This window comes from Zootoca vivipara, chromosome 2, assembly GCF_965207765.1.
Source record: "Zootoca vivipara chromosome 2, rZooViv2.hap1.1, whole genome shotgun sequence".
Classification (NCBI taxonomy): Eukaryota; Metazoa; Chordata; class Lepidosauria; order Squamata; family Lacertidae; genus Zootoca; species Zootoca vivipara.
Window position 1 is genome coordinate 37702895 of NC_142584.1, and position 25472 is coordinate 37728366.

Genomic DNA, 25472 nt, shown 5'->3' on the forward strand with positions numbered 1-25472 from the left:
ATTGGCCAGATGGGTTGGACTTGATGTGAGTTGGAGTCCAACAACATCTAGAGGGCACTAAGTTCTCTATTCATCTTGTAGATGGCTTTTAAAAATTAAATAAATTCATGAATGAATTCAATAATTATCAGTGGATAGGAGCAATAATAATTTTATGGAACTTCTGCATTCAGAGACAGAGTATCACTGAATGCCAACTGCAAGGGACCAGAAGCAGGTGAAGCTTACTGCGCACAATGCCCAACTGGTGGGCGTCCCAGAGGCATCTCGTTCCTCATTGTGAGAAGTGGGTTACTAGAGTAGATGAACCTTTGGTCTGATTTAGCTCAGTTCCTCTTATGGAAAAACCTACTCAGCAGCTTAGAGGCAAAGCAGCAAAACAATTCTTCCTATCTCTGTTCTGTCTTGACTTATTCAACACTTTTATGTGCACTTTTGCTTTTCTGAATACTACCCAGAAAAACATAGGGGCAGAAAACAGTGCAAAGACACCCACCAGTACAATGTGGATTCCTCCTCTCCACCCGAAATCCACTCTGGAGGGTTAAGAAAACCCCCAGATCAGCACCAGGGTGTGTGTGTGAAATCATTCCATTGGACAAGCAGAAATGCTCACACTGATGGAATGATCATATTAGCACAATGCTTAATTCCACCTGTAGTTTGTAACAGGGCAAAGTCGAATTCAGCTTTAGCAAGTATCACATTTGGACATAGCTGCCAAGTTATCCCTTTTTTTAAGGGATATTCCCTTATGCTGAATAGGCTTCCTCGCGAGAAAAGGGAAAACTTGGCAGCTATGCATTTGGAGTCCGCCACAATATACCTGTTCAAGGATCCATGACTGCAGAATGTGCACAGATCAGAAGAAGCAATATAGACAGGGCTCTCCTTGAATGAATGCGTGTCGATCAGGGGCAGAATTTGTTACCTCCAAACCTATGCATGTTCAGCAGCCACACGATAAAGGAAAGCATGAGTGTGAATGAAATGTCTGTTGCAACTGTGTCTCCAAATTTCTTAATAAACACTCAGAAATTCAGAACCTGCTCCTGGATATTATGTAAATTCAGAGATATGTACCTTGCTTGCAGGACCTCTGCTGGCCTGACCGGACATCTGGGCAACAGCAGTGGGAATAATATTGCTAATTCAATTTGATCCCAAGTTTCTGAAACAAGTCAAGTTCACAGTGTAAGACTGAGTTGGCTAGAATTCCAGATTCAAGGGCTTGGTGTTTTGTTTCCGGTAAGCTGCCCTTCAGAGTAGAAACAGCAGCAGCAGCAGCAACGGGTGTTGTGGTGCCTTAAACACACTTAACAAGTGCACTCGTGCCAAAGACCTCTAATCCTCTAGAAGTGATCCAGAAGCCCTGTGCCTTCAGGTTCCTTGCCATCCCTTCTCAAGAAGAAGATGGAAAGATCACATGGGGGGAAGGATGGGGCGCTGCATTTCTCAAAGGAAAAGCTCAGATTTAGATTTTATTCGCAGGTCAGAAGAAGAAAAACCTGATTGCAAATCCTTGCTCCTTTTAGCCACCCATATAAGAAGCAGAGTGTGTGCCCCCCTCCTCGTCCCAACTACTATAATGCCCTTTTGGCTGGCTAGTTGTAGGGGGAAGCACCGATGTGAAAGTTGCCCACAGGACACCTGCTGCGCAGAACCCAGAGGAAGGGACTGAGCAAGTGAAATGGGAAGAAACCCCTACAAATGTGCTACGTTTTGGGACCGAGTGGCACCTGTTACTTCAACAATAGAATCAGAAGGATGGCAGCCTGCTCAGCTAACACATCCACATGTTCTCCTTCCGTTCTCACAACCCTTCCTTGGGAAAGAGATGCCATTGCCCTTGAAACACTGGGAAAGGTGGAGGCAAGTCCAGCACTGGCTTCCACTCAATTCTGATGATTGGAAGACAAACGTGGGAGCCAGCCTCGTCTGCCTCCTTGGCTGCTGTGTCCCTGCTCCTGCTGTGGCCTAGTGCACCCTGGATTCAGTGCACACAGCAGGGTCATGTGAGTGGGGGGGGGGGAGAGACTTACAATGGAAAGCTCTGGCAAGCGCTAGTCATTAATGCCTTATCTTCGAGAGCAGCCTCATGCCGGGAGCTTCAAACTTCACTCCGCTCCCAGCTCTTTCATCCCACCGCCAGAGACGCAAAACAGCAGTGTCAGCAGGAGGAGCCTTCTGCCTGTGCGTGCATTCTAAGGGAAGCATGACTGCAATGCTTCCCTCAGCCTGCATCCAGCTCAGGGTGGCTGAAAAAGTCGGGAGCTGCTAGGCTTGCAAGATTGTGCTAAGCCAGGGGAGTCACCCCTGGCCACGCAAAGAGGGACAGAGCTGTGCCACATTCTGTTCCATTCCACACTTCACCAGCCTCTCCGTCTGCACTGGGGTGGTGTAAGGGTGGTGTAAGGAAAGGGGGGGGCACTTTTTCTGAAAGGGGGATACTTGCTGTTGAAGTCACGACCTGCAGCAAGGGTGCATGCAGTTGCATGGGTGCAAGGGTGCGCTTGCAGTCCAATCATGTCCCTACAATTTTTTGCGCAGCCCAGACAGACAAAGGAAGAGAGTAATACCACAGTGTTGCAGGGAGTTCAGAATCAGTCACCTGATTATCTCCAAAACTAACCCACTGAGGCAGTATTTGTGAGTGCTACACTGCGGGTGGCACTGTGATCTAAACCACTGAGCCTAGGGCTTGGCGATCAGAAGGTCAGCGGTTTGAATCCCTGCAACGGGGTGAGCTACTGTTGCTCAGTCCCAGCTCCTGCCAACCTAGCAGTTCAAAAGCACGTCAAGTGCAAGTAGATAAATAGGTAGCGCTCTGGCGGGAAGGTAAACGGCGTTTCCGTGTGCTGCTCTGGTTCGCCAGAAGCGGCTTTGTCATGCTGGTCACATGACCTGGAAGCTGTACGCCGGCTCCCTCAGCCAATAACACGAGATGAGCGCCACAACCCCAGAGTCGGTCACGACTGGACCTAATGGTCAGGGGTCCCTTTACCTTTACCTTACACTGTCACAGTTGCTGCTGCAAGCAGCTGAGAAGGAGGCAAGCCAGATCTGGTATGTCCAAGCTAAATCACTGTTTCTCACTCACCCTGCACTTTCTGCTAGTCAGCTATTATGCTCCTTAGCTTAAACTCAGGTCCTCCAGGACTTTGGCCTGCCTGCAGCATCTCCCACATGTTCTGCCTTGGAGGTGCTCTGAAACATGGCTTTGCACCCAATTCTTGGCCATTTTTGGAAGTAACAAAATGCCGGAATGCAATGCGTAGCACTTGGTCCCTTTTTACCTGTATTGTGCCTGGAAGTGGTTCTGCACAAAGCTCTGGCCCTTTAGCGGCTGGGCAGTTGGCTGAGCACTCGCATTGGCGGAGCCCTCTTCCTGCCCAGATGGAAGCTGCAGAGAAAACAAGAGAGCAAGGTTGAGTTACAGGACTGGGGAGCCTGCCCACCCCCTCCAGAACTTGTCGGACTACAACTCCCGACATTCCACCTGCCGCTGGAAACACCTCCCAAAACAAACATTCTCCCAATGGACGCTCAGCCAAATCCACCATCATGCTTCTGCCTTCTTAACACCATTTTAAAATGTGGGTTCTTCCAGCGCATTGTCCCTGCTTTCCTCCCACCTTCTCTCCCTCCCCTTCCATCACCACCACATTTCTCTCACTTTTTCACATCTCCCACTCCCTTTCAGCAGCAAAATCACGTCTAAAAGGGGGGATAGAGAGTGTTGGTTAGGTGACCATGTTTGCTAACAGGCGTTCAAATAAAGGGAAAAAAAGAATTCTGGCAGGGTTCTGTTTTGATGGGTTTTCATAAACATCCACATTTTTTTTGTCCTGCTCTGTGAAGTTGTTTGGATGAGAGAAGAGGGTGCAAAAGCTCAATTACCAGCTTCAGGGTGTTTGAGAATCTTTCACTCTCTCCTCATTAAATCAGGGGAAAGCAGGCTGAACAAGCACCTTCCAGTCCCAGAACAGGACAAACACATTTTGTTGCATGCAGTGTGATAACAAAGGAATGAAAAAACCATCTGCAAATAAAGCAGGCAGGTTGCTCTCCCTAGGGACTAGAAAAGGACACCTGGTCAAGTCTTATTCTTAGTAGAATATATACTAATCCGAGGCGTGCAAGCAACTTTTGCCACCTGAGTCCAGGACCAGTCCGTGGAATCTTGTATTATAGCCTTCTATGCGGATGGACCAACATTCCCCATCAACCATTGGCCACTAGCTGATGGAAGAACAGGTCCCCCACCCTCGCTACATTACCATTGCTCTGCGGCTATTGCTTCCCACAAACTGCTTCTGCCTAGTCAAGGCTCCATTTTGCAATGAAAGCATATGCCAGTGACACTTCTGGCCTGGGGCTTACACAAACACACTAATCTAAGTGCTACAGCATGAGAAGTCACTGTACAATCTGGGAGATCTGCATGGTTGCCGCTTGCTGTGACACGGGGCTCTGAGTATGCAAGCCGGCTTTTTCAGCAGCCGCTCCTGGGCTGTAATAGTAATCTGAATTGGACCTCAGTGACCTCACGGCTCAGGAAGCAACGCTGCCCAACCTGCCCCCTCCTATTAAGACAAAGGAGATTTAACATTTTAATGGATTTCTCAAACGTAGCAGGATGGAAGGAAAAGAATTCATGATGCTATTAATCAAACCATTTGCCCTGTCTGGAAAAGTGTGGTTTTTTTTCCCTTGATGAAAGCAAAGGAGAGAATTTCTCTTGATACGCAAGGAAGAACAAGAGAATAGGAGGGTAATACCGGTAGCTCCCAGACTCTAAGAAGCAAGGAGATTTCCCTAAAATGGGAGTTGATCTCCTAACATGGTGACACATTGGGCTCAAAGGGAACTGCAAGAACTCAGTTATTTATTCTGTATTTTAATGAATGCTTTGTCATCTTTCAAATCATGCTGTTAGCCACACAAGATGAGTTTTTTATTATTGATAAAGTGAAATACTGTAAATATTTTTAAAAATTAAAGAAAAACCTAATGGTTATGTTCTTTGGAAGATTATTATTAGGGAATCCTCCAAGCAAAAGTTCACAATTCTGGACAATATATTTGAAAGATCTTTTGCTCCTATCAAGTCCCCCTTGCCATGCAAATAAGCAGAAGAGAGTGTTGGGTGTGCTGCAGAGTAAAATTCATGCAAGTAAACAATGAGGCCCATGAGAATAGTATGATTCTCGACTGCACTTCACACTTTCTGCAATGCGAAGGGTCCCTCTAGATCAGGCATCCCCAAACTCGGCCCTCCAGATGTTTTGGGACTACAGTTCCCATCATCCCTGACCACTGGTCCTGTTAGCTAGGGATGGTGGGAGTTGTAGTCCCAAAACATCTGGAGGGCCAAGTTTGGGGATGCCTGCTCTAGATGCATCTCACTGTGGAAAGGCTTCTCAGAAGGTTGGTAGCTTGGACAATGTTGACCTAATATTGGTTCTGTGCTCATGATGAGACCTGAGTAGAGGGGACTTATTCCAAAGGACTATAAGGAGAATTAAAGTGCAAGGTGCCATACTCTAAAGCAGGCATCCCCAAACTGAGGCCCTCCAGATGTTTTGGCCTACAACTCCCATGATCCCTAGCTAACAGGACCAGTGGTCAGGGATGATGGGAATTGTAGTCCAAAACATCTGGAGGGCCGAAGTTTGGGGATGCCTGCTCTAAAGGGTGTTGTTATGTACCAAGATCCTTTAAGATTCTCCTCACTTCCAGTGCTTTTTAAAGGAATCAAACAACAGACTTAATGATCTATATTATTACCTCTAATTATGGGATCAGCTGAAACAGCAGTGTTACATTTTTTCCTGGGCTGTCATTTGTTGAGGTGGGGAGAGGTGAAGATGGCTATTCCATCCCTCCATTTTATCAAGTCCTTAAGCTTTGGCATTCCTGTGTTGTGGAATCAGCCTCAGCCATCAAGCAGCTGCCACAAACAGCAGAGAACTAAAGCCGCCTTTGCTTCTCACCACCTGCAGTCATCAGAGGCAAAAAAGGGCACAGGTCCTGCACCTTTAAGAGTAGACAATTCCCACTTCTGCATAACCATTAGAACACCAGGATGCATCTGACCACCAGCACTCCTAAAGGGTCACAGAAGAGTTTAGCCTGTCTGCGTGGCCCACATTCCATAAGAATAACTTTCTCCTAGGGGAGGATTCAAGAGATGAAACTTGGCTGAGTGTGGCAGCCACAGGAGACAATGTGCTATATAGGGTGGGCGTAGCCACCCTCCCGACACCAGCATTGTTTAACACTTATTTGGGTGGAGCACGTTTGGAGCTCTGCAGATGTGCCAACAAAGCCCACACGTCCACACGCACTCCCAACCCCACCGCCATCATGCCCCACCCAGCTAAGCTGCAACAATGCCAGCGTTCAGATGGCAGCTCCACCACCACATGGGTCACTACAGCATCCAGAAGACCTTATGCTGCAGAGAGGCAAGTCGTACTGACATCTACCCAAGAGGCGTCTTCTACAATGGTCACCTCAGAACCAGAGAGTGCTGTCACTTGAACCAGTCCAGGGATGACTCAAAACCAGGAACACCCTGGCACCTGAACAGAAAGCAAATAATGTCCCACTTTTTTAAAGTCCAGGTCGGTAAGCACACAGAGGAGCTTTGTCACTTCCGTTGAGATATCAGCTGGCCTTAGCTCTCTGTCAGCTGTTGCCTAACAGCAGCTGTTCCGGCAGACTTCCTGAATTGCTTCCACCCCAGCTGGTCATTATAAGAACTATAATTTAAAATACTGCTGCCTGAGATTATTTATTTCCTCGTCCCTCCCCATTCATAGCAATGTAGGAAACTGCCTCATACCGAGTCAGTGTTTAATACTGTACATAATACTTATCTGGCAGGATCTGGAACTTCACAATATCTGGACATGGCTTCAGTTTTGCAGCTGAATTTGATACATTCTCCCTAGTTCTGACTATGTCAAGCCAGGGTGTACCACTCCGGACTGCAAATTGGGAGCTCACACCACTGAATGCGGAGGATTTCCGCACCTTAAAAGTGTTCCCTTCTGACCAGGGAATAGACACTTGCTGCCACAGACTGGTTGGAGGAACCAGCTGGGAAACCCTCAAGGGAAGAAGGCTCAGAGTCAGGGGACTGGTAGTAGGATAACCACGAGTGGTCAGAGGGTGAAGACTGGGAGAAGCTGAAGATGTAACAGGGCTGAGGGAGGGAGAGGCTGTTGCAAAGAAAAGTCCAGAATCAGAGGCAAAAGCTCAAATAGGAGAGGAGGCAGAGATGAACCTGGCTATTGAAGATACACAGGTGTCTCCCTCGCCTGCTGCAACAACCTCCCCTCCCCCATGGTCTCCCAGAACCAGGAGAGGCATAAAGAGGGCAGAGGAGAAGTTAGCTCCATGAAGGCACGGTGTCAGATTGCTTGGGGAAACCCTGGAAAGAAGGGGACTTAGGCAGCTGTGGGGAGGTGGGGACCTTCAGTCTCCGCAACTGCTTCATGGGGACAAGACCTGCCAGAGAAGAGTTGCTCTGCTCAGTAGGCCTGACATCCTGTGCAAATGCTTTTCTTTCTTTCTTTTTCTAGTAAAGAGTTGACTCCTGTTTGCTCAATGTGGTTTCCTGCTGGCTCGCTCCTGTCACTTACTGAGACCCTTAATTACCTATATCCCCTATTGAATAAAGTCTATTGAATTATACAACGGGGCAGTTATGTCTTGCTTCATTTTATTGCTTAAATATAACTTTTATATAACTGCCCCTATTGAATTATACAACGGGGCAGTTATGTCTTGCTTCATTTTATTGCTTAAATATAACTTTGGGTGGCTGGTGACATCTTATGAAACTGACTTCTGTATGCTCAACAAAGCTTTGCCTCTAGATACAATCTCCAAAACAACCTTTGGGAGTTTAGCCAAGATGAGCCCAAAATTACACAATTACGGGAGGTCACTGCTGAATGCCACTTTCTGTTTGCTCCCTTTCAAAGGGGGCTTTGTCTTCCCGTCAGCTTGACCCACATCCAGTGCAACCAAGCTACAGGTGCGTAGGTGAGAAGGGCTTGGGTTACTGCCTGGCCGCGGGCCCATAACAATTGTTCCATTCCAGGAACAAGACGGATTGTCCTTTCCTTCTTGAAATTGCATAACACCTTTAGCTTAAGGCAGTTTAAGTCAGCTCTAATACTTTGTGCAGAGGTGTACCTAGGGTCCCTTGCACCTCCAGCAAGGAGGTGTATTGGTGGGACACAGACTCCCGGGGGGGGGGGAATCTGAGAAGCAAGGCGAGGTTGCCAGGACAGGAGGAACATGCCTCTTCAGGGCTGGATCTAGCTCTCCACCTGGAAGCCACTCCAATGGCCACTTTCCGCTCCTCCTGCAGCAGGAGTAGCTTTTCTTGCTGGAGATTCCTTCTATGGGCAAAGCAGCGACTGGGTTTCTGAGCAAGTGGGGGCACTCCAGATGTCATGGGAGGACTCCAATACCTGATAGGTGCATCCCTGGTAGGGACTGGTTTTGCCAACCCCTAGGTACACCTCTGGCTTTGTGATTACTTCTTTCATCTTGCCTGTTTGTCACTCTACTTCCAAATAAAAGTGAAGGGACCCCTGACTATTAGGTCCAGTCACGGACGACTCTGGGGTTGCAGCACTCATCTCGCTTTACTGGCCGAGGGAGCCGGTGTACAGCTTCCAGGTCATGCAGTCAGCATGACTAAGCCGCTTCTGGTGAACCAGAGCAGCGCACGGAAACACCGTTTACCTTCCCGCCGGAGCAGTACCTATTTATCTACTTGCACTTTTGGGTGTGCTTTCGAACTGCTAGGTTGACAGGAGCTGGGACCGAGCAATAGGAGCTCACTCCGTCGCGGGGATTCGAACCACCGACCTTCTGATCGGCAAGCCCTAGGCTCAGTGGTTTAACCCACAGCGCCACCTCTACTTCCAAATAAGCAGCCTCTAATCAGAGCCATAGCTGGGGGGGGGGGTTAGCCAGGTTTTTTTGCCCCGGGTGAAGCCTCAAAAAGGACACCAGCCTGTGTGTGTTTACGCAAATACACTGGTGTGTGTGTGTAACTGGGTCTTTGACCTGGGTGAAAATGAGCCTAGTTTCGTCCCTGCTTTAATAAAATTACTCCTGATCTTGCCTGCTGATTCATGGGGTATGGCCCCAGTCTTAGAAACTTAACCACCAGCTTTGCATGCTATGGTGATCCTAAATATTAAAGGTTTGAACATTCAAATGCAGCCACTAATAGACAAAGGATGCCTAGCCTTCTCAGATCCCAGTGTGTCTCCAGGTCTGCTTGGGTTTCTTAACTAATAGATGTCAACAAAATCTTGGTCCGAGGGCTCCTTTGGCTGGGGCTTGCTCATTCCCTATTGTGTTTACTCTGTCACAGTCAGAGCCAAGCTACATAACACCTTTTAATCACATGATTTGCCTTTGAGTACAAGGCTCACAAGAGTTTTCTTCCACCAAGAGCCAGCATGGTGGACCAATCCAGATCAGGAACCTGGGATGGGGGTGGAGAAGCAGCAGTGGCAGAAACAGCTTACCATGACCACGGTACGTGTCATCAGTAGCAGTGACCACCTGCAAGGCCTCGTGGTGGCAGCACAATCGCCACCACGACAAGGCTTCGCAGGCTGCTGATTATTGTGCCACTGCTGCCAGGCTGCTGCCACTGCTTCTGCCCTTTCCCTGCCGTTGTTGATTCTGCCGTCACCAGGCTGCTGCCGCTTCTGTCGCCTAGCAGGTCTGCTGGCGGTCTGGCAGTCCCAGATTATTTGTATTCACTATGACTCACCACCATACGCTGGCTTGCCCTGAATACCACCGTTTGGTAGCCAAGCCCAAAACCAAAAAGTCCTATTGGGATGCATTTTGGCTTGCCTGCTGCTGATAGTGTCCATGAGGTGATTGATGATTAATATCATCCTTTATCAGTTTTATACCCTTATGTAGTAGCACATTTGCCAGGACATTGTCCTGCTCACCTCTGAGTGGTGCCTTCCTTATTTCAGATATTGTGATATGTCACTATATTGCGATGTTTAGCTGGTGATATATCACAATATTGAAAACCAGTTATCGCCCAGACCTAATAAACAGTCTATTTGTTATAATGATGAAACAGATGGCACAGGCTGAGTGGAGAGACAAGTATCCATAAGTATGCCACAAGCTGTTGCCTGAAATGGTCAAAGTCCTCCAGGAAAAAGGACCAAAGGCATGTATCTTCAAGCTTGATCTTTACTACAGCTCCGTGTGCGAGTTCCCATCAAAGTGAGGTGTGGTATCACAATAACATCTTTCCTGTGCAACTCCCTGCCCTTAGGGCAGCGTTTCTCAACCGCTGTTCCGCGGCACACTAGTGTGCCGCGAGACGCTGGCTGGTGTGCCGCGACGTGCCGCGACGAGAAGGGCGATTTGCATTGTCATGTGCCTGGCGGCCGCCAATACACACCACTGACCCGCCGGAAAGGAAGCCGGCCGGGTCACGACGCGGGGCGAGCGCAGCTCTCAACAGCCACCACCACGGGAGGGTGGTTTTAGACAAACATAAAGAAGCTGGCTGGATGAGCTCAACCTGAAACTTGCTGAGCAAAGGATTGTGCTGGCAGAGAAATCAGCGGCTTGTGAAGCCTTATTACAGGAGATTGCAACCAACACAGCAATTGGCAAGTGTTTCTTACAGTCATAATTATATAGTCAATATAGGGCGGCACAGAGTTAAATTTTTTAACTTTTTTAATGGTGGTGTGCCTCGTGATTTTTTTCATGGAACAAGTGTGCCTTGGCCCAAAAAAGGTTGAGAAACACTGCCTTAGGGCTTACTACTCCGGCACAACAGCACATTGTTTATCCCCTTGCCTTTCAATTATCATTCTGTTCCTTGGAGTCTATCGCTATACACTTTTTCCACACGGCTGCCTTTGAAAAGCATTTGGATACTGCAGGTGGTATGTTAGCAGGCCACTGCTGGGGGGCAGCACTGGCTGCCATTTTTTTCTGCACACATCCAAAGTGCTCCTTATCACCTTTAAAGCTCTAAAACAGAGGTGCCTTACATATACTGTTGGACTACAACTCCCATCATCCTTGGTCATTGGCCATGCTGACTGGGGCTGATGGGAGCTGGAGTCCAGTGACATCTGGAGGGCTACTGGTTCCCCAGGCCCTGCTACTTGTTCCCGTATGATTACGCTTGCCCATGGAGGTCCTCAGGAGTTGCATATGCAGAACAGGGCCTTCTTAGTTGTGGCAACCAGCCCTTGGAAACTTCTTCTCTGTCAATTTTCAAGAAACTGGTGGAGATCATCCTGTTTTAACAGGCCTGCATCATGGGCTGATTTGCTCCCTTGCCCAGATTGTTGGTTAAGTGCTGATGCCAACTGCTTCGGCCTCTCGGTTTTATGCCGCTCAATTTTATTGTGTTTACTGTTTTACCACTGCATCACACACATTTGCGCATCTTGTACTTTATAATCGTCGCATTCTGCTTTGGCCAAACAATGGCTTCTATGTTCGAATACAAATAAATAAATATAAATACAAAGTATGTGCGAAAACAGCATGTCAGCTGCTGCCAGCAAGATGCATTAGTCAGCTTACCAAATTACAGCCCATCCAGGTTTTAACAACCAGGCTGATAACGCCAGTTATACTAGCTAATTACTACACAGCAAGAGGTAATTTGGGCGCATTGCAGATGAACACAAACACCCCCACCTGCCTGCATTTTACATGTGTATGTGAGCTTGTGCAAACACACACAGTGGGAGCAAGGTAGTGGGGCTGATGTTAGCTGGCGTCTGCATGGGATTACTGGCCTGGAATGATGACTCTTACTGAAGATGAACTTTAAGGTGGTCTTTAGCCAAACTCTCTTAACTTTTTAACCTAACATGATAGCTACCACTATGCACCATGACTCAGGGGTCATTTCCTGGGTGCAAGTACCTAAGAGTATGCATATGTCCCAGAGCATTCAGGGCAACCCCACCCACCTCACCTGAGTAGTCGGGTCTTTTTCCACAGCTCCTTTCCCTCAGGTTCGAGATAATAATAATAATAATGTATATGCCACCCATCTAACTGGGTTGCCCCAGCCACTCTGGGCAGCTCCCAACAAAAAATAGTAAAAGCACAATATGACATCGCACACTAAAAGCTTCCCTGAACGGGACTGCCTACACACACCAAGAGCCTAGCACACAACACACCAAGGCTCCACAAAAAAAGCACACAAGGGCTACGCACATCTCCGAGCACCTACTAAAGTGCGGAAGCTGTGTGCTAACCAGGAAAAAAGGCGAGTGGAACAAGTGCAGTCATGGGTTTCACAATGCCATTCAGGGAACTTCCCTCAAGACAGAGGCTTCTCCGAGCTAGTGGAATCAGGAAGGTCACTGTGCGCAATGGACAGTATCTGGAAAAGCAGAGATTTTTCCACATGCCTGGCCTTAACCTGGTCGCTTTTAGGTGGAAGGACCAGTGGCTCCTTCTCAGCCATCAGAATCTAGAACGACAAGGCTGAAGAGCCTGCAGCATTCCCTATTGTCGCTGGACTACAATTCCCATCATCCCTCATTACTGGATGGGGAGTCAAGAGTCCAACAACATGAGGTTTTTCACCCCTACTCTAAGAGAATCTAGGTCAGGCATCCCCAAACTTTGGCCCTCCAGATGTTTTGGACTACAATTCCCATCATCCCTGACCATTGGTCCTGTTAGCTAGGGATCATGGGAGTTGTAGGCCAAAACATCTGGAGGGCCGCAGTTTGGGGATGCCTGATCTAGGTGGCCAGCCCAGGATCCCAGCTCTCACAGAAATGGAGAGCCACTGAGAGTAAAAACCATGCTTCAAGAGAACAAGATAGGCATCCGCTTAAAGAGAGGGGCAGAAGCGCACAGAATAAATATTAAGCGAAAGTTTTAACGGGAGGTTTAGTTCAAGACTTGGTGTCTTTTAAATTCATACAGCTTGCTCCATTTCGGTCACATATGTTTTGGCTGGCAAAAAGAACAACAACTCGCAAACTTGGGTCCCCTGTTGTACAGAGAAACAGCTGCAGAGAGTCATTAGATAAAACTACTTTTGTTCAGAGTTGCTGAACAGGTAGGTGGACCACCCAAGTCCTGGAAATGGCGCAGGGTGGCTGCTTTAATGACCACCAACATTGCTAAGCTGCCTCCAGTCTAAAGTTCCTAAGCTGTGTCAAGTCTTTAATATCACTCTTTATAAATGATGTCATTCATTACAGCAGAATTATAGCCAGACCTGAGCTGTGTGTCACACCTAGAACCCAGGATGCTCTAGATTCCGTGGTTGGTTCTCCAGTCCATGTATCTATCGAAAGCTACCTTTTAGAGGCTTACGTTGGTACATATACTGAACTCTCCCTCCATTAGACACAAACACTAAGATCTGACCCATACTTATTTTTTTAAAAAAACATAAACATAAGCAGCCTGTTCCTGGTACCTTACGCCCATAATCACCATCAAGTGTGCACCTTCTCGAAGCAATTCTTCTGCCTGGTGTGGTGTGGTCCATCCACGGGGAACGGTCATCGCTCAATGGTACAGCATATGTTTTAAATGCGGGCGGCCCCAGGTTCAGTCCCCAGCATCTCCAGTTAGGATTGGAAGAGACCCAATAAAAAGGAGCCAAATAAAAAGGCTGAGGTGGGAAGTGGAGTAGTGAAGCTACCAACAGATGGGGAGCCTTGGGGGGGGGGGCAGAAATTAACCAGCAGTGGTTTCACTACCTAAGCTGTTGGCCTCAGAGTCGCAAGCACTCCCTGCTTCTTTTAAAAGGCTGAGCACATCTGCTTTTACACATACACACACACTCCAAAAGGCTTATCTCAAGGTTCCCCCAGCCCTGGAGCTCTCTTGCTGAGTGACTGCATGGAATCAGAGCTCCCACTCTACAACTGAAGAATCCACATGGGTGTGAAAGTGGATTCACCTGCCCCCCTTTCTTCCTCCGAGACTGAATTAGCAGCTTGGAAAGGAAGCCCTGCATAAGCCGCACATTGTGAGAGTGCCAATGCAACCAGGCCAAGGGAAGGATCAGTGATGGCTAATGAATTCTTCCATCTGCCCAGGGTAGAGGAGGCTATTTAAGGGATGTGAAGGAATGATGTGGTGGGGGCCAGGCCAATGCATTTTTGGCACCTGAGATGAATAGAAAAACGGCGGGGCCCCTCGCCACTGCAGAAGAGGTGGTGAGTGAAGATCTACATCAGGAACAAGATGGGAATAAAGATCTACATCTGCTGCCCCTGTGGATCCTGCCGCCTTAGGCAGTTGCCTCTCCTTGCCTCGTGGGTGGGCCAGCGCTGAATGCAGTTCTCTTGGGAATGCAGCTGAGGCAACTGTGCTTTCTGAAGTAGGCATGCAGCTGGCATGAGAGAAGGAGACACACACACACACGTGTGAACAGAGCATGGGGCTTGCCATATTTCTGGTTCCTGACAAAGTGGTGATGGGTGTCCCCATAGACAAAATGGCCCACTAAAGTCTTCCTTCAGCATTCCTCAAACTTGGGTCTCCAGATGTTGTTGGACTACAACTGCCATCAGCCCTAGTTAGCAGGGCCTGTGGTCAGGAATGCTGGGAGATGTAGTCCAACAGCAGCTGGGGACACAGGTTTGAGAAACACTGCCTTAGTGACTCTGTGCCAGAGGGCAAATGGCAGGGGCCCCACCCTCAACTCAGAATTAGTTAGAAACACAAGAGCATCTGAAGTAGAGTTTTAGAGTTGGAAGGAGAGGAGCTGTTTTTAGAATTGCATTTGGCTGGGGTGTGAGGGGAAAGTTGCAGTCTGTTAAACGCAGCAAGCTGGAGCAGAGGGACAGAGGGCCATGGCTGATTTCTGCTGGCACCCAAGACTGTGGCCATGGGAGACGCAAGGACCCTCTTGGAGTGTTAATGCTGTGAGCCCCTCCATCGCAGCCTTAGGTTGTAAATGTGTGAAAATAAACCACAGATCATAAAGACACCATGGTCTCTGCTGTGCCTCAGTTCCAAAGGAAACACAAAACCTGGGGAAGTGTCTGGAACCCCTGGAATCTTCCACCACCATGGTCATTGGGGTGGCGTGTAACAATACCTTTCCCAATCCCAATTATTGCTCTGGAATATACAGTATGCTAAGGGCTGGTGTCCTACTGTTAAGATTTGCCTGTCGCAGGAATCTTCAAATTGACCTCATGTCTATTTGCCCTCCAGCTTTCCCACCCGCCCTCAAAAGCCCTCCACTTGTGGTAAAATCAGGTTCTAAGAGCTTCTTCCCCAGAGGCTGAAGTCTCCAGTGGCAATTAGGGAAACACAGTGCTTTGTGCAGAAGGAGTTCAGTGCTCGCCACATGCTCTGACAAAAGGCACATTTTCAAACTGAGATAAGTGCCAATTAATTTTCGCTTCAGCTGCTAGGCAGCCTCGTGTATCTTGCACAGAAGCAGGTGATTTCCTCTTGGTAGGGTACCGTGTGTGTGTGTGTAAGAGAGAAACACAGACAGCATCTATGTATGGCAAGGAGACAGAGAAAGGTGTGAACACATGCAGGGGGGGGAATGCATGTGGGAGAGAGAGCATAGGCTAAGAATGCACATGACATAGTCAGTACAGCTCTGGCTTGGCAGAGAATTACATTCTTTTGATGGCTTGATCTACTCATCTATCTTTACTATGAGTTAATAAAATGATTTTTATTTTGTTTTTATTTTAAAAAATGCCTCAAGTGACAACGAGTACCTCAATGGGCGACAGACAAAAGCCTGTGAGTTTCTGTTAGTTACAGCTATGCACTCTTTGTCCCATGAAAGGGAAGTGAAAACATGCCAGATTGTAGGTATCTACAGTGGCTAAGGTTAAGCATTCTACCTGAAATTAAAAAACCCAATACAGGGGACCTAAAGGAGTTCCTTGGGTGCCACCTCCGCCCATCAGACCACAGTGTGGTGGGATTGCGAGAGCCTGAGCTGGAAAGACCTTGTAAGAAGAAGAGTGTCCAGAGGTGCTTCAAAGGCAACTCCAAAAGCCTGAGCTCTGTCACAGCTGAGAAGCCACTCTATCTAGGGTGGGAGGACAGCAGAGAGAGAGTGTGTGTTCACGCTCGTGCCTGCAGTGCTCCAGGAATCACACGCCCCTGTCTTCCCCAAGGAACCACCTGAGCAAATCACAGCCAGCAGCAGAGCAAGAGATAAGGGCTGCACAATCAAACATTTATCTCAGCATGTAGGATTACAGTGCGTTCAGCCTCGGAAGGTGCAATGTGCCCAGCCTGACATTGCTAGTAAAAGCAAAGCACAGAGATACGGGGTCTTGTTGGAGACGTAAACGAATTGCCAAGATCCAGGCTTATTACATGATGGGAGCTCATTAGGGGGGGGGATGGCAACGGCCCCTTCCTCTTGTTTCTGGCTCACATCCCAAACCAGATTTGTTCTTCAGCACCTCTTCTGATATTATTGTTTTCCTAACAGGGAGACGTTTCTCTGTGGGGGAAACTGCATCAAAGCCAAGCATATCATCACTGGGAGGCTGTAGCTACTCACAGAAGATGCCTTTTTCTTAAGGAAAAATTCAGCAGCTTCCTAGAGAATGTAGAGTTTGCTCACAATACAATTCCCTCCCAGAAGTGCTATTGTGGCAATGTGGGGTAGCAGTTATCCTCCCACCTCCTCTGTAACACTCTCTCTCTCTCTCTCATATTTGCAATGCCCATACAGAAAATTGTTTGAATTTGAATTGTTTGAAAAGTCAGCCCCCTTTCTTCGTTGTTTCTAGACTCACAATTGAAGGATAGATTTAATAAATAAATAAAGCAAGCAAGCAATAAGAGAGTTTTGTGTGCCAAGAGACGCCTTTACCAGGAAAACCAGTTTTCAAGAGTCAACTAAGTAAGAATGCTTACATTTAAAAATGGCTACAGTGGTGCCTCGCTAGACAAATTTAATTCGTTCCACGGGTCTTTTCTTATAACGAAAAATTCGACTAGCGAATCCCATAGGAATGCATTGATTGGGGGGGGGGGGTTTGCCCATAGGAACACATTAATTGAATTTCAATGCATTCCTATGGGAAACCGCGATTCGCTAGACAAATTTTTCGTAAAACAAATTCGTCTAGTGAGGCAACCTCCGCTAGAAAAAACCTTTCGTTAAGCGGAAATTTCGTTAAGCAGGGCATTCGTTAAGCGAGGCAGCCCTGTATACCATTGCTCATGTACAACTACCTAAGTAGATATCTAAGGGAAGCATACTCCTGCTATTTCTGCCAAATGGGAGTCAAAGGAATTGCCCAGTGTTATTTACACTAACTGGTAACAGCTAATCAGGGCCTTGGGGCAGAGGACTTTCCCTGGAAAATCCAGGAGCGCTGGACCCATCTGTAGTGGTGCAGATTGTCCCCATTGATTTCTTATTGTTCTTGTACTTTTATTATAATTGTTTTTACTGTTGTTTTAATATAACAATAATTGTTATATTATTGTTAGTTTGGTTTTATATATCTGATGCACCCCACACCCTGGATCACTTGTTTGAAGTTGGGTAGGATAAAGATGAAATAAATTAAAGTTAAATGAATACATCTGAGGAAAACTCATGTCTGGTAGCGACAGTTGGCATGAGCACAAGAGCTGTCAAGGAGTTCAGAAGTGTGTTTTCGTTTGTTGGTTGGTTTTAAAAATCTGTTTCCTGCCCTTCCACCCAAAGGGTGGCAAACAGCCAAGTAGCAAAGTAACAGAATATAAAATAAAATTAAAATAAAAGGTATTTTTAAAAAAACATTAAGAACATCTAAAAACATATCGCGACAGCTAATAAAGTCAAGATTGCTAGGAACAGTATATTACAGCTAACAAATGCCTGAGTAAACAGGAAAGTTTTTTATCCTCATGAATGTTAACAATGAGGGAGACAGACTCAGGGCACTCCACAGATGAGGAACTGCCACTAAGAAGGCCCTGTCTCAATTAAGCATCAACACAGGGGATGAGGGATACAGAGTCTGTTTCAAGCTCCAATTTCTACTTAAAATGAGGGCACATAAGCCTTGCAAAAAGAGCAGGCTATATATTGCTTTCCATTTAAAAAGAAAAAAACCCAGAGCGTTGGGATCAGTATGGAACCCCTACCTCCAGTGCAAGAGGAATCAGCCATGGGAAACATTCAGAACCAAGCAGAGGGCCTTCTCGGTAGTGGCACCCGCCCTGTGGAACGCCCTCCCATCAGATGTCAAGGAAATAAACAACTACCTGACTTTTAGAAGACACCTGAAGGCAGCCCTGTATAGGGTTTTTTTTAAAAAGGATTGATGTTTTATCGTTTTTTTAATAATCTGTTGGGAGCAGCCCAGAGTGGCCGAAGAAACCCAGCCAGATGGGCGGGGTATAAATATGTTGTTGTTGTTGTTTGTTAGATTCTCCCTTGACAAGTAGTTGGTACACCTCCTATCAAAGTACCAGGGCAAATCACAATTGGAGCAGATCCCAGAAAAGCTAACAATAGTGCATTCCTGCACATGTCTACTCGGAAGTAAACCCCACTGGGTTCAGCAGGGCTTACTCCTGCATAGAGAACTGCAGTCTGAACAAATCAATCTGCTTTGCTAATTGCTCCAACTTCCACAGTTTCACTGTGTTGTGTCACTGTCACATAATGCAAGAAGGATGGCATTATCACACACTCATCCACTACAATGCTTGGTTTCTTGTTGCATATTTTCAAGCTGGGTTTTGTGCAGTTAGTGCCCATGGCTATTGATTTGTCTACCCTTGCATGCAGTGACTCACGGCAACAAACCCGTTAGCATACTTAGCAGATTCCAAGGGGAACCTCACCTAGCTGGGGTGCAGGTTCTAAGCCACCACCTGCCAGGGGGTGAAGAAAGAAGCTTGTGCTTTTTTGGTGGTTTCTCATCCTTGCCTAGGGGTAGGTGCCAATCACACTTTGACACCTGTCACAAATGCAGACAAGCCGTCTAGACAAATGCATCTGATTAGCATTAAAACAAGGATGGATAAATATATTTATGAGGGGTGTTGTGTGATAAAGGTTGATCTGATTATTTCTTCCCCTCCTTCTGTAGCATCCCTGATAGCCCCAACTGAAAATATGATATAGTGCTAGGTCAGGGGTGGCTAATCCACAGGCGAGATCTGGCCCACAAAGACACGCGGGAAGTAACCTACCAGTCTCGAGCGCAGCTTCATCTCCCAATCTGGTCCGAAGATAAGAGTCCTTTATCTCCCAGTCTCAGTGCTGAGATCAAGAGATAGAATCCCTCTGCCACTCCCCGGAGTTCTCTGAAGAGCAGCCAGAGGGATCATTTACTTCCCTTCTTAGTGCTAAGCAGCACAGTGCTGAGATTGGAGATAAGCCCCTCCGCCTGCTCTTTAAAGTAAAAGGCAGCCTTCTTCCTCATCCTCATTCCACAGCTGCCCTTTTACTCACAGGTAGCAGGCAAAGGGCTCATCTCTGATCACAGCGCTGTAATGCTCAGTGCTGGGACAGGCAATAGAGCTGCTCTGGGGAGATCCTTTGGAGATTCCAGGGAGTGCATGAAAAAAGGGTAGTATTAGAATACTGAGGGAGGAAACAAGCTGTTTACGTGGAGATCAGATAAGAGGGTAAGAGTTGCAGGACATGCTATAAACTGAGAACCAGACTAATATACTCCTCGTTACAGTATAATTTATATGATGTGCTTCAAAAATTCAACTGCATACTTGAAAAAGTCAAGAGAAGATAATCTGATGTCAAATAACACTCTCTTTTTAGCCTGGAATGTATCACTCTGGAATGCTGTTGAAGTAATATTTCTTTTAAAAAAACGCAAAAGAGAACCTATATGTGCATATGTGTGTCTTTCATTCAATTTACAGACACGGAAAATTTAAAGAATGATTGTTAGAGACATTTGCATCAGCAACGGCAGCTTGGTACTAGCCCCCCAAATATCTGCAACATCTCCTTCCAGCACCAGACGAGAAACTTAGGACCATGGGCGTAGCAGGGGGGGGCTGCCCCCCCAAGATCAAGTAAAACAATTGAAATACTTAACTAGCTGACCAATCACATTGATTCTGCTCCCCTAACAAAAGTCCTGCCCCCCCAACAAAAATCCTGGCTACGTTCATGCATATTTCTTGCTCTTCCACCCAGCTCTGAAGTTCTGTTTCTTCCAGGCTCACAGATATAGCACTTAGCTGTAGAAACTGCCATCAGGCAAGATATTCTTACAGTAATAGTGGCACTTGGTAGAACTACTTGGCATTGACACGGTGGATTTGTGAATGCCCATTCAACTCTACATCCTTTATCTCATTAATTTTTACAATAACCCTGTAGGGTAGGACACTGCTATTATCTCCAACATGTAGAACAGGCTACCATTGCCCTCTGGAGAGTGTTGCCTAAGTGCAGTCTACATCCCCGTTTTGCCACTATCAGCAAATCCTGGAATGTACACAGAATAAATGTACATGTAGGGGAAATAGCCAGCCCTTCTGTGTGCAACCTTTAGGTACTCCTATCTCTGTCCTAAATACTCCTTCCTACATTACAGGGAAGTGAGCAAAGCATGCAGATCCTACACTTTCCTGAAAATACAAATATCAAAATTCCAAGCGGAAAATCTTCCTGTTTCTGGCCAATGAGAAATACAACCATTTCTCACTTCTCTTCCCTTTATTGACAAGTAACCAGTACAGTACCCTAAATGAACCCATTTCCAAGGCACTACAGAATACTAAGTTTCTCACCAACCCTCCGAACCAGCTCTTGACTGGCTTATCTAGGTTAGCTGCTGCTAAGAGATTCACTCTGCATTTTGGAGCAAACTTACCTGACTTGCACCACCTGGAGCAGTGCTTGGATTGAACACACACACACACACACACACACACACACACACACGGAGTAGTCCACATTTCTGCAGGGTCTGGCTGCTTGCAGTTTATCAGGTGGTCATGGGATCATAGAATTGTAGAGTTGGAAGGGATCCCAGGGGTCATCTAGTCCAACCCCCTACAATGAAGAAGCTATCCAACCTCTGTTTAAAAACCTCCAGTGAAGGGGAGTCTACCCCATTCGGAAGTAGTCCATTCCACTGTCAAACGAAAAGTTATTCCTAATGTTTAGTGGTAGTCTCCTTTCTTGTCATTTGAATCCATTGGTTCAGGTCCTACCCTCCAGAGCAGCAGAAAACAAGCTTGCTCCATCATCCATGGGAAAGCCCAAGGTTTGGTTTTTTTATATAGTCCTACAGTCGCTTTGAGATAAGTGCTGTGTGGCACCACGCAGGTTAAGAATGCCTTTGAAAATCCCTCCGTAAGTGGCTGTACATAATTCCATGCTGTGCCTTACAGGGAGAGGGGAAATGGCTGCCCCACTGCCATATGCGGTTTGCCTTTGAAAGTTTTAAACATAAGAGCATTCACGCCATTCCCCAGAAGAAATCCATTAAGCCCTCAAGTCTCCCGACTCGAGACTAAGAAAGCAGAGAGTGATGGCAGCTACTGCATAATAGGACAAAGAAGTACAGTGGTACCTCGCAAGACGAATGCCCTGCAAGACTAATTTTTCACAAGACGAATGCGTCTTGCGATCTGATGGTGACTTGCAAGACAAATTTAATTCATTCCGCGAGTCAATTCGTATTGCGAAAAATTAGTCTTGCGAATCGCGGTTTCCCATAGGAATGCATTGAAATTTAATTAATGCGTTCCTTTGGGCAAAAAAAGAAATGTCAATGCATTCCTATGGAAAACCGCGATCCGCAAGACGAATTTTTCAAAAAACAAATTGACTCGCGGAATGAATTAAATTCGTCTTGCGAGGCACCACTGTACATCTCAATCTGCTCTGCCTCACAGAACAGGTGGGAGGCTCCCATCATATACAGCAAAGCAAGTCTTTTGACGGATGGGCTCTAATGCCCTCTCCCTGATCTCTCTCCCAACAGAGAGGGTGTGGACTGTTGGAACATTTATTCAAACAGTTGTCCTCAGCAAAACACAACACACAGGAGCCGTTGACTCAAAAGTGCGCTGTCTTAATAAATACCCCCTTACTCCAGCTCCGTGTGCATGAGCCACAGACAGACAGGCACATTCCGTAGCTTGCTTTAAAAAATAAATAAATAAATACTGTTTTTGCCAGCAGCAAAGCAGCTGCCACTCCATTCCAGAAAGCTGCCTGAAAGTGTAATTAGTGGCAGATTAGTGGTATGATTCTGATGGGGGTTCACACAATGAGGAGAAAGGCAGAGAAAGACTTCCTTCACCTACTCGGCTTAACTCTATGATACATCTGGAAGTGGCCAAGTCCACCTGGAAGGTCAAAGTGTTTAGCCGGGCCTTTGCAAAGTTTTCCATGAAGTGGGTTTGTTGAGCCATTGCTTGGGCAAGATGGTGCAGTCCTTGGTGTACTGTTTACTGTAGGCAATTCTCCTCAGATTTCAAAAAGCCTGTTATTAAGTCCAGAACTTGCTTAGAGATACATCTGTCAGCAAGTCTGTCATCTGTCGCCATGTGAACTATTAACTGAAGCCTGAGGATTCCGCTGATAAAAACTACAGTCGTACCTCAGAAGATGAACGGAATCCGTTCCAGAAGTCCATTCAACTTCCTAAACATTCAGAAACCAAAGTATGGCTTCTGATTGGCTGCCGGAAGCTCCTAGAGCTCATGAGAGTTGGAGTTCCAACATCATCTGGGAACCAAAGGTTGAGAAAGGCTGCTTTAAAAGACTCTAGCTCTCCCCAAAGACGCTAAGCTTAGCAGAGATAGACTTACAGAGGCACACAAGGCCTTGCTTCACTTCAAAACCTTGTGGGAACAAGTTGATCACTAGGAGCTCTCCTCGGTGCTGAAATGACAGATCTGCCTTGCTCTGTGGGCTCTACCACAGGACAAGAATAGGACACTGCTGCAAAGTATATTGAACGAAGATCATTTAGAAATATCATAAATGGATTTTGCATATATACCTAAAGAGGAAATGTATTGCTATGCTTTCTTACTTGAAATGAATAATTTTTTTATAATAAAAAGGGGGGAAATTTCTGTCAGAAATATGGTACATGTACTGTTCGTTGGGTTTGGAAATAAAACAAAATAAATATTTTTGATAAATAGGTTAAAAGCCACCAGAGGACACTGGATCAGGGCCACCACACTAGAAGAGACCATTTCTTCCATGCTTCCCCCCTCTTTCCTCCATGCTTTCAATGCTGACACCAAAGCTGTTGCTAACTTTGGAGGGGTCTCAAGGTCAGGTACATAATGGACCTGCCTCTTTCAGCTCCATGGCTAACAGCAGCTGAGGGGAAGGTTTAAGTTTGGGATATGAGCTAGCACCATCAGCCCCACATCCCTTACCAAAATATCACCACTACCAGCCTTGCACAGATTTAAGCAACAACAACATGGGGAGGGGGAATTCAGTGTTGTGCCAAGGCTATCATTCCTCCAGGACAAGCATTTCAGCTTGCCAGACGGAACAATCCCCCCTTCACCTCCCCCAGTGCACTGTTCCAGGGGGTTATCCCACCCCACCCCAGAACCAATTGTGGGGAACCCTGGGGGGAAGGGAGGAAGAAGTGCTGCTGGGCAAACAGCAGTCCTTGTGCAGCATTTCCACTGATGGGACTCATTAGTTGAATCCCACCTATGGGATTTTATTTTGAAATAAAGTTTAAAATACAGGCAACAAACATAAGAACATACATTAACAAGATCACTAATTAAGGGAGTGAAAATGCACTGATTACAGTACTTAGTATATAATATGTACGCGTGTGGGACGATTAGAAGGAAACAGCCTAAGGGGAAGCACACTAACTATTGAGAGAGTTTGGATGTGCAAGTTATGTAGTTGAATCATAAAATAGATAGATATCATGGATAAAGATAGACATAGAGATATATCTTTATTAGGACCAACAAAAATGCCACAAAATAGGGAGCAAGCTTTTGAGCAGAACCAAAACCAACTCAGAGATTTGAACAAGCTCTTAACTTCCAACCATACAGATCAAAACCTGATCTGGGGGAACCTGAGGCCCTGAAGATTTTGATGGATGTGAACTTCCATCAGGCCCTGCCAGCATGGTCAGTAGTCAGGGATGGATGATGGGAACTGTGGTCCAGCAACATCTGAAGGGTCTCAGGTTCCCCACTGCTGCTGGGTTGAGGAAGCCATGGCTCTCCGGCATCCCTGACTCTCATCATCCCTGACCATTGGACCATGCTGGCCAGGGCTGTTGAGAGCTGGAGTCCAAGAACATCTAGAAAGCCACAGGTCAATTAACATATTGATTGACGTTTGCAACCCTAATTTTAATACTTTGGCATCACTTTCCCGGGTGGCACATTTAGTAATCTTGGAGGAGATTTTGTTCTCAGCCACACACCCATCTCTAGCCAGAAAGGAACCAAAACGTACCCAGGAAACGGATGCCAGGTGCCAAAGGCAGCCCCGGCACTTCAAGATTCTGCACATGGCACTAATAAGGGAAAGGGAAAGGACATCTGGATGGTTAAGTCCAGTCAAAGGCGACTATGGGGTGCGGTGCTCATCTCTCTTTAGGCTGGGGGAGCCGGCGTTTGAAGTGGCCAGCATGAAGAAACCGCTTCTGGCACAACGAAACACCGTGACGGAAGCCAGAGTGCACAGAATCGCCGTTTACCTTTCTGCAATTGTGATACCTATTTATCTACTTGCACTGGTATGCAAGTTACCAGTTTCGAACTGCTAGGTTGGCAGAAGCTGGAACAGAGCAATGGGAGCTCACCCCGTCGCAGCGATTCGAACCACCGACCTTCTGATCTGCAAGCCCAGGAGGCTCAGTGGTTTAGACCACAGTGCCAAACGTGTCCCTATGCCACTAATAAGAGCAAGTGGCTAAGACGGAGAGCAAGAGCCTAGATCCTTAGGATGAGAAGTGAGGAATGGAGCAAAAAAGAGGGAGAGGGGGCTACTTTGGAACAGCCTGGCACTGCCACAGCTCTCACTCGGTAACATACGGATAATCAAAGCCAGAGTAGTTCCACCTTAACCCCCCACCCCCACATAACACCTGCAGGCCCACATTCACATCAGGGGAAGAAAACACTGACTCTAGGTCCTTTTTTTATTCAATCACTGATTTAGATGTCCACATCTGGTAAAACCTTGTACAACCAAAGGCCAAACCTGATACAGCCTCCTTCCTGTAGGCCCTAAGGAGGTAAACAAGCCATTTAACTCCCATCAGAAACCTGTCCCGGTTTTAAGGCAGGATGGCGTGTCCCACCTCAGTCAGCTTTTCCCTGTACCAGCCCCATAATTAAGGCAAGAGTCAGGTAGAGGAAGGAGAAATGTGTGCTTTGCCAGAGGCTCGGGTTGATGGGTATCCATCATCTTCTGACTCAGACACGGCATAGCAGTGTGCGAGAGAGCA

The 25472-nt window shown here is 46.8% G+C and overlaps 1 protein-coding gene across 2 annotated transcripts in view; it reads right to left on the reverse strand.

The window, feature by feature from the left end:
• The window catches only part of USP43 (ubiquitin specific peptidase 43), an 87206-nt gene that overhangs the window by 44327 nt on the left and 17407 nt on the right, over window positions 1-25472 (reverse strand). For both annotated transcript variants that reach the window (XM_088661657.1, XM_060271792.2), the window contains one exon: window positions 3297-3403. In XM_088661657.1, the coding sequence (XP_088517783.1) occupies window positions 3297-3403 (107 nt within the window). The remainder of the gene's footprint in view (window positions 1-3296; window positions 3404-25472) is intronic.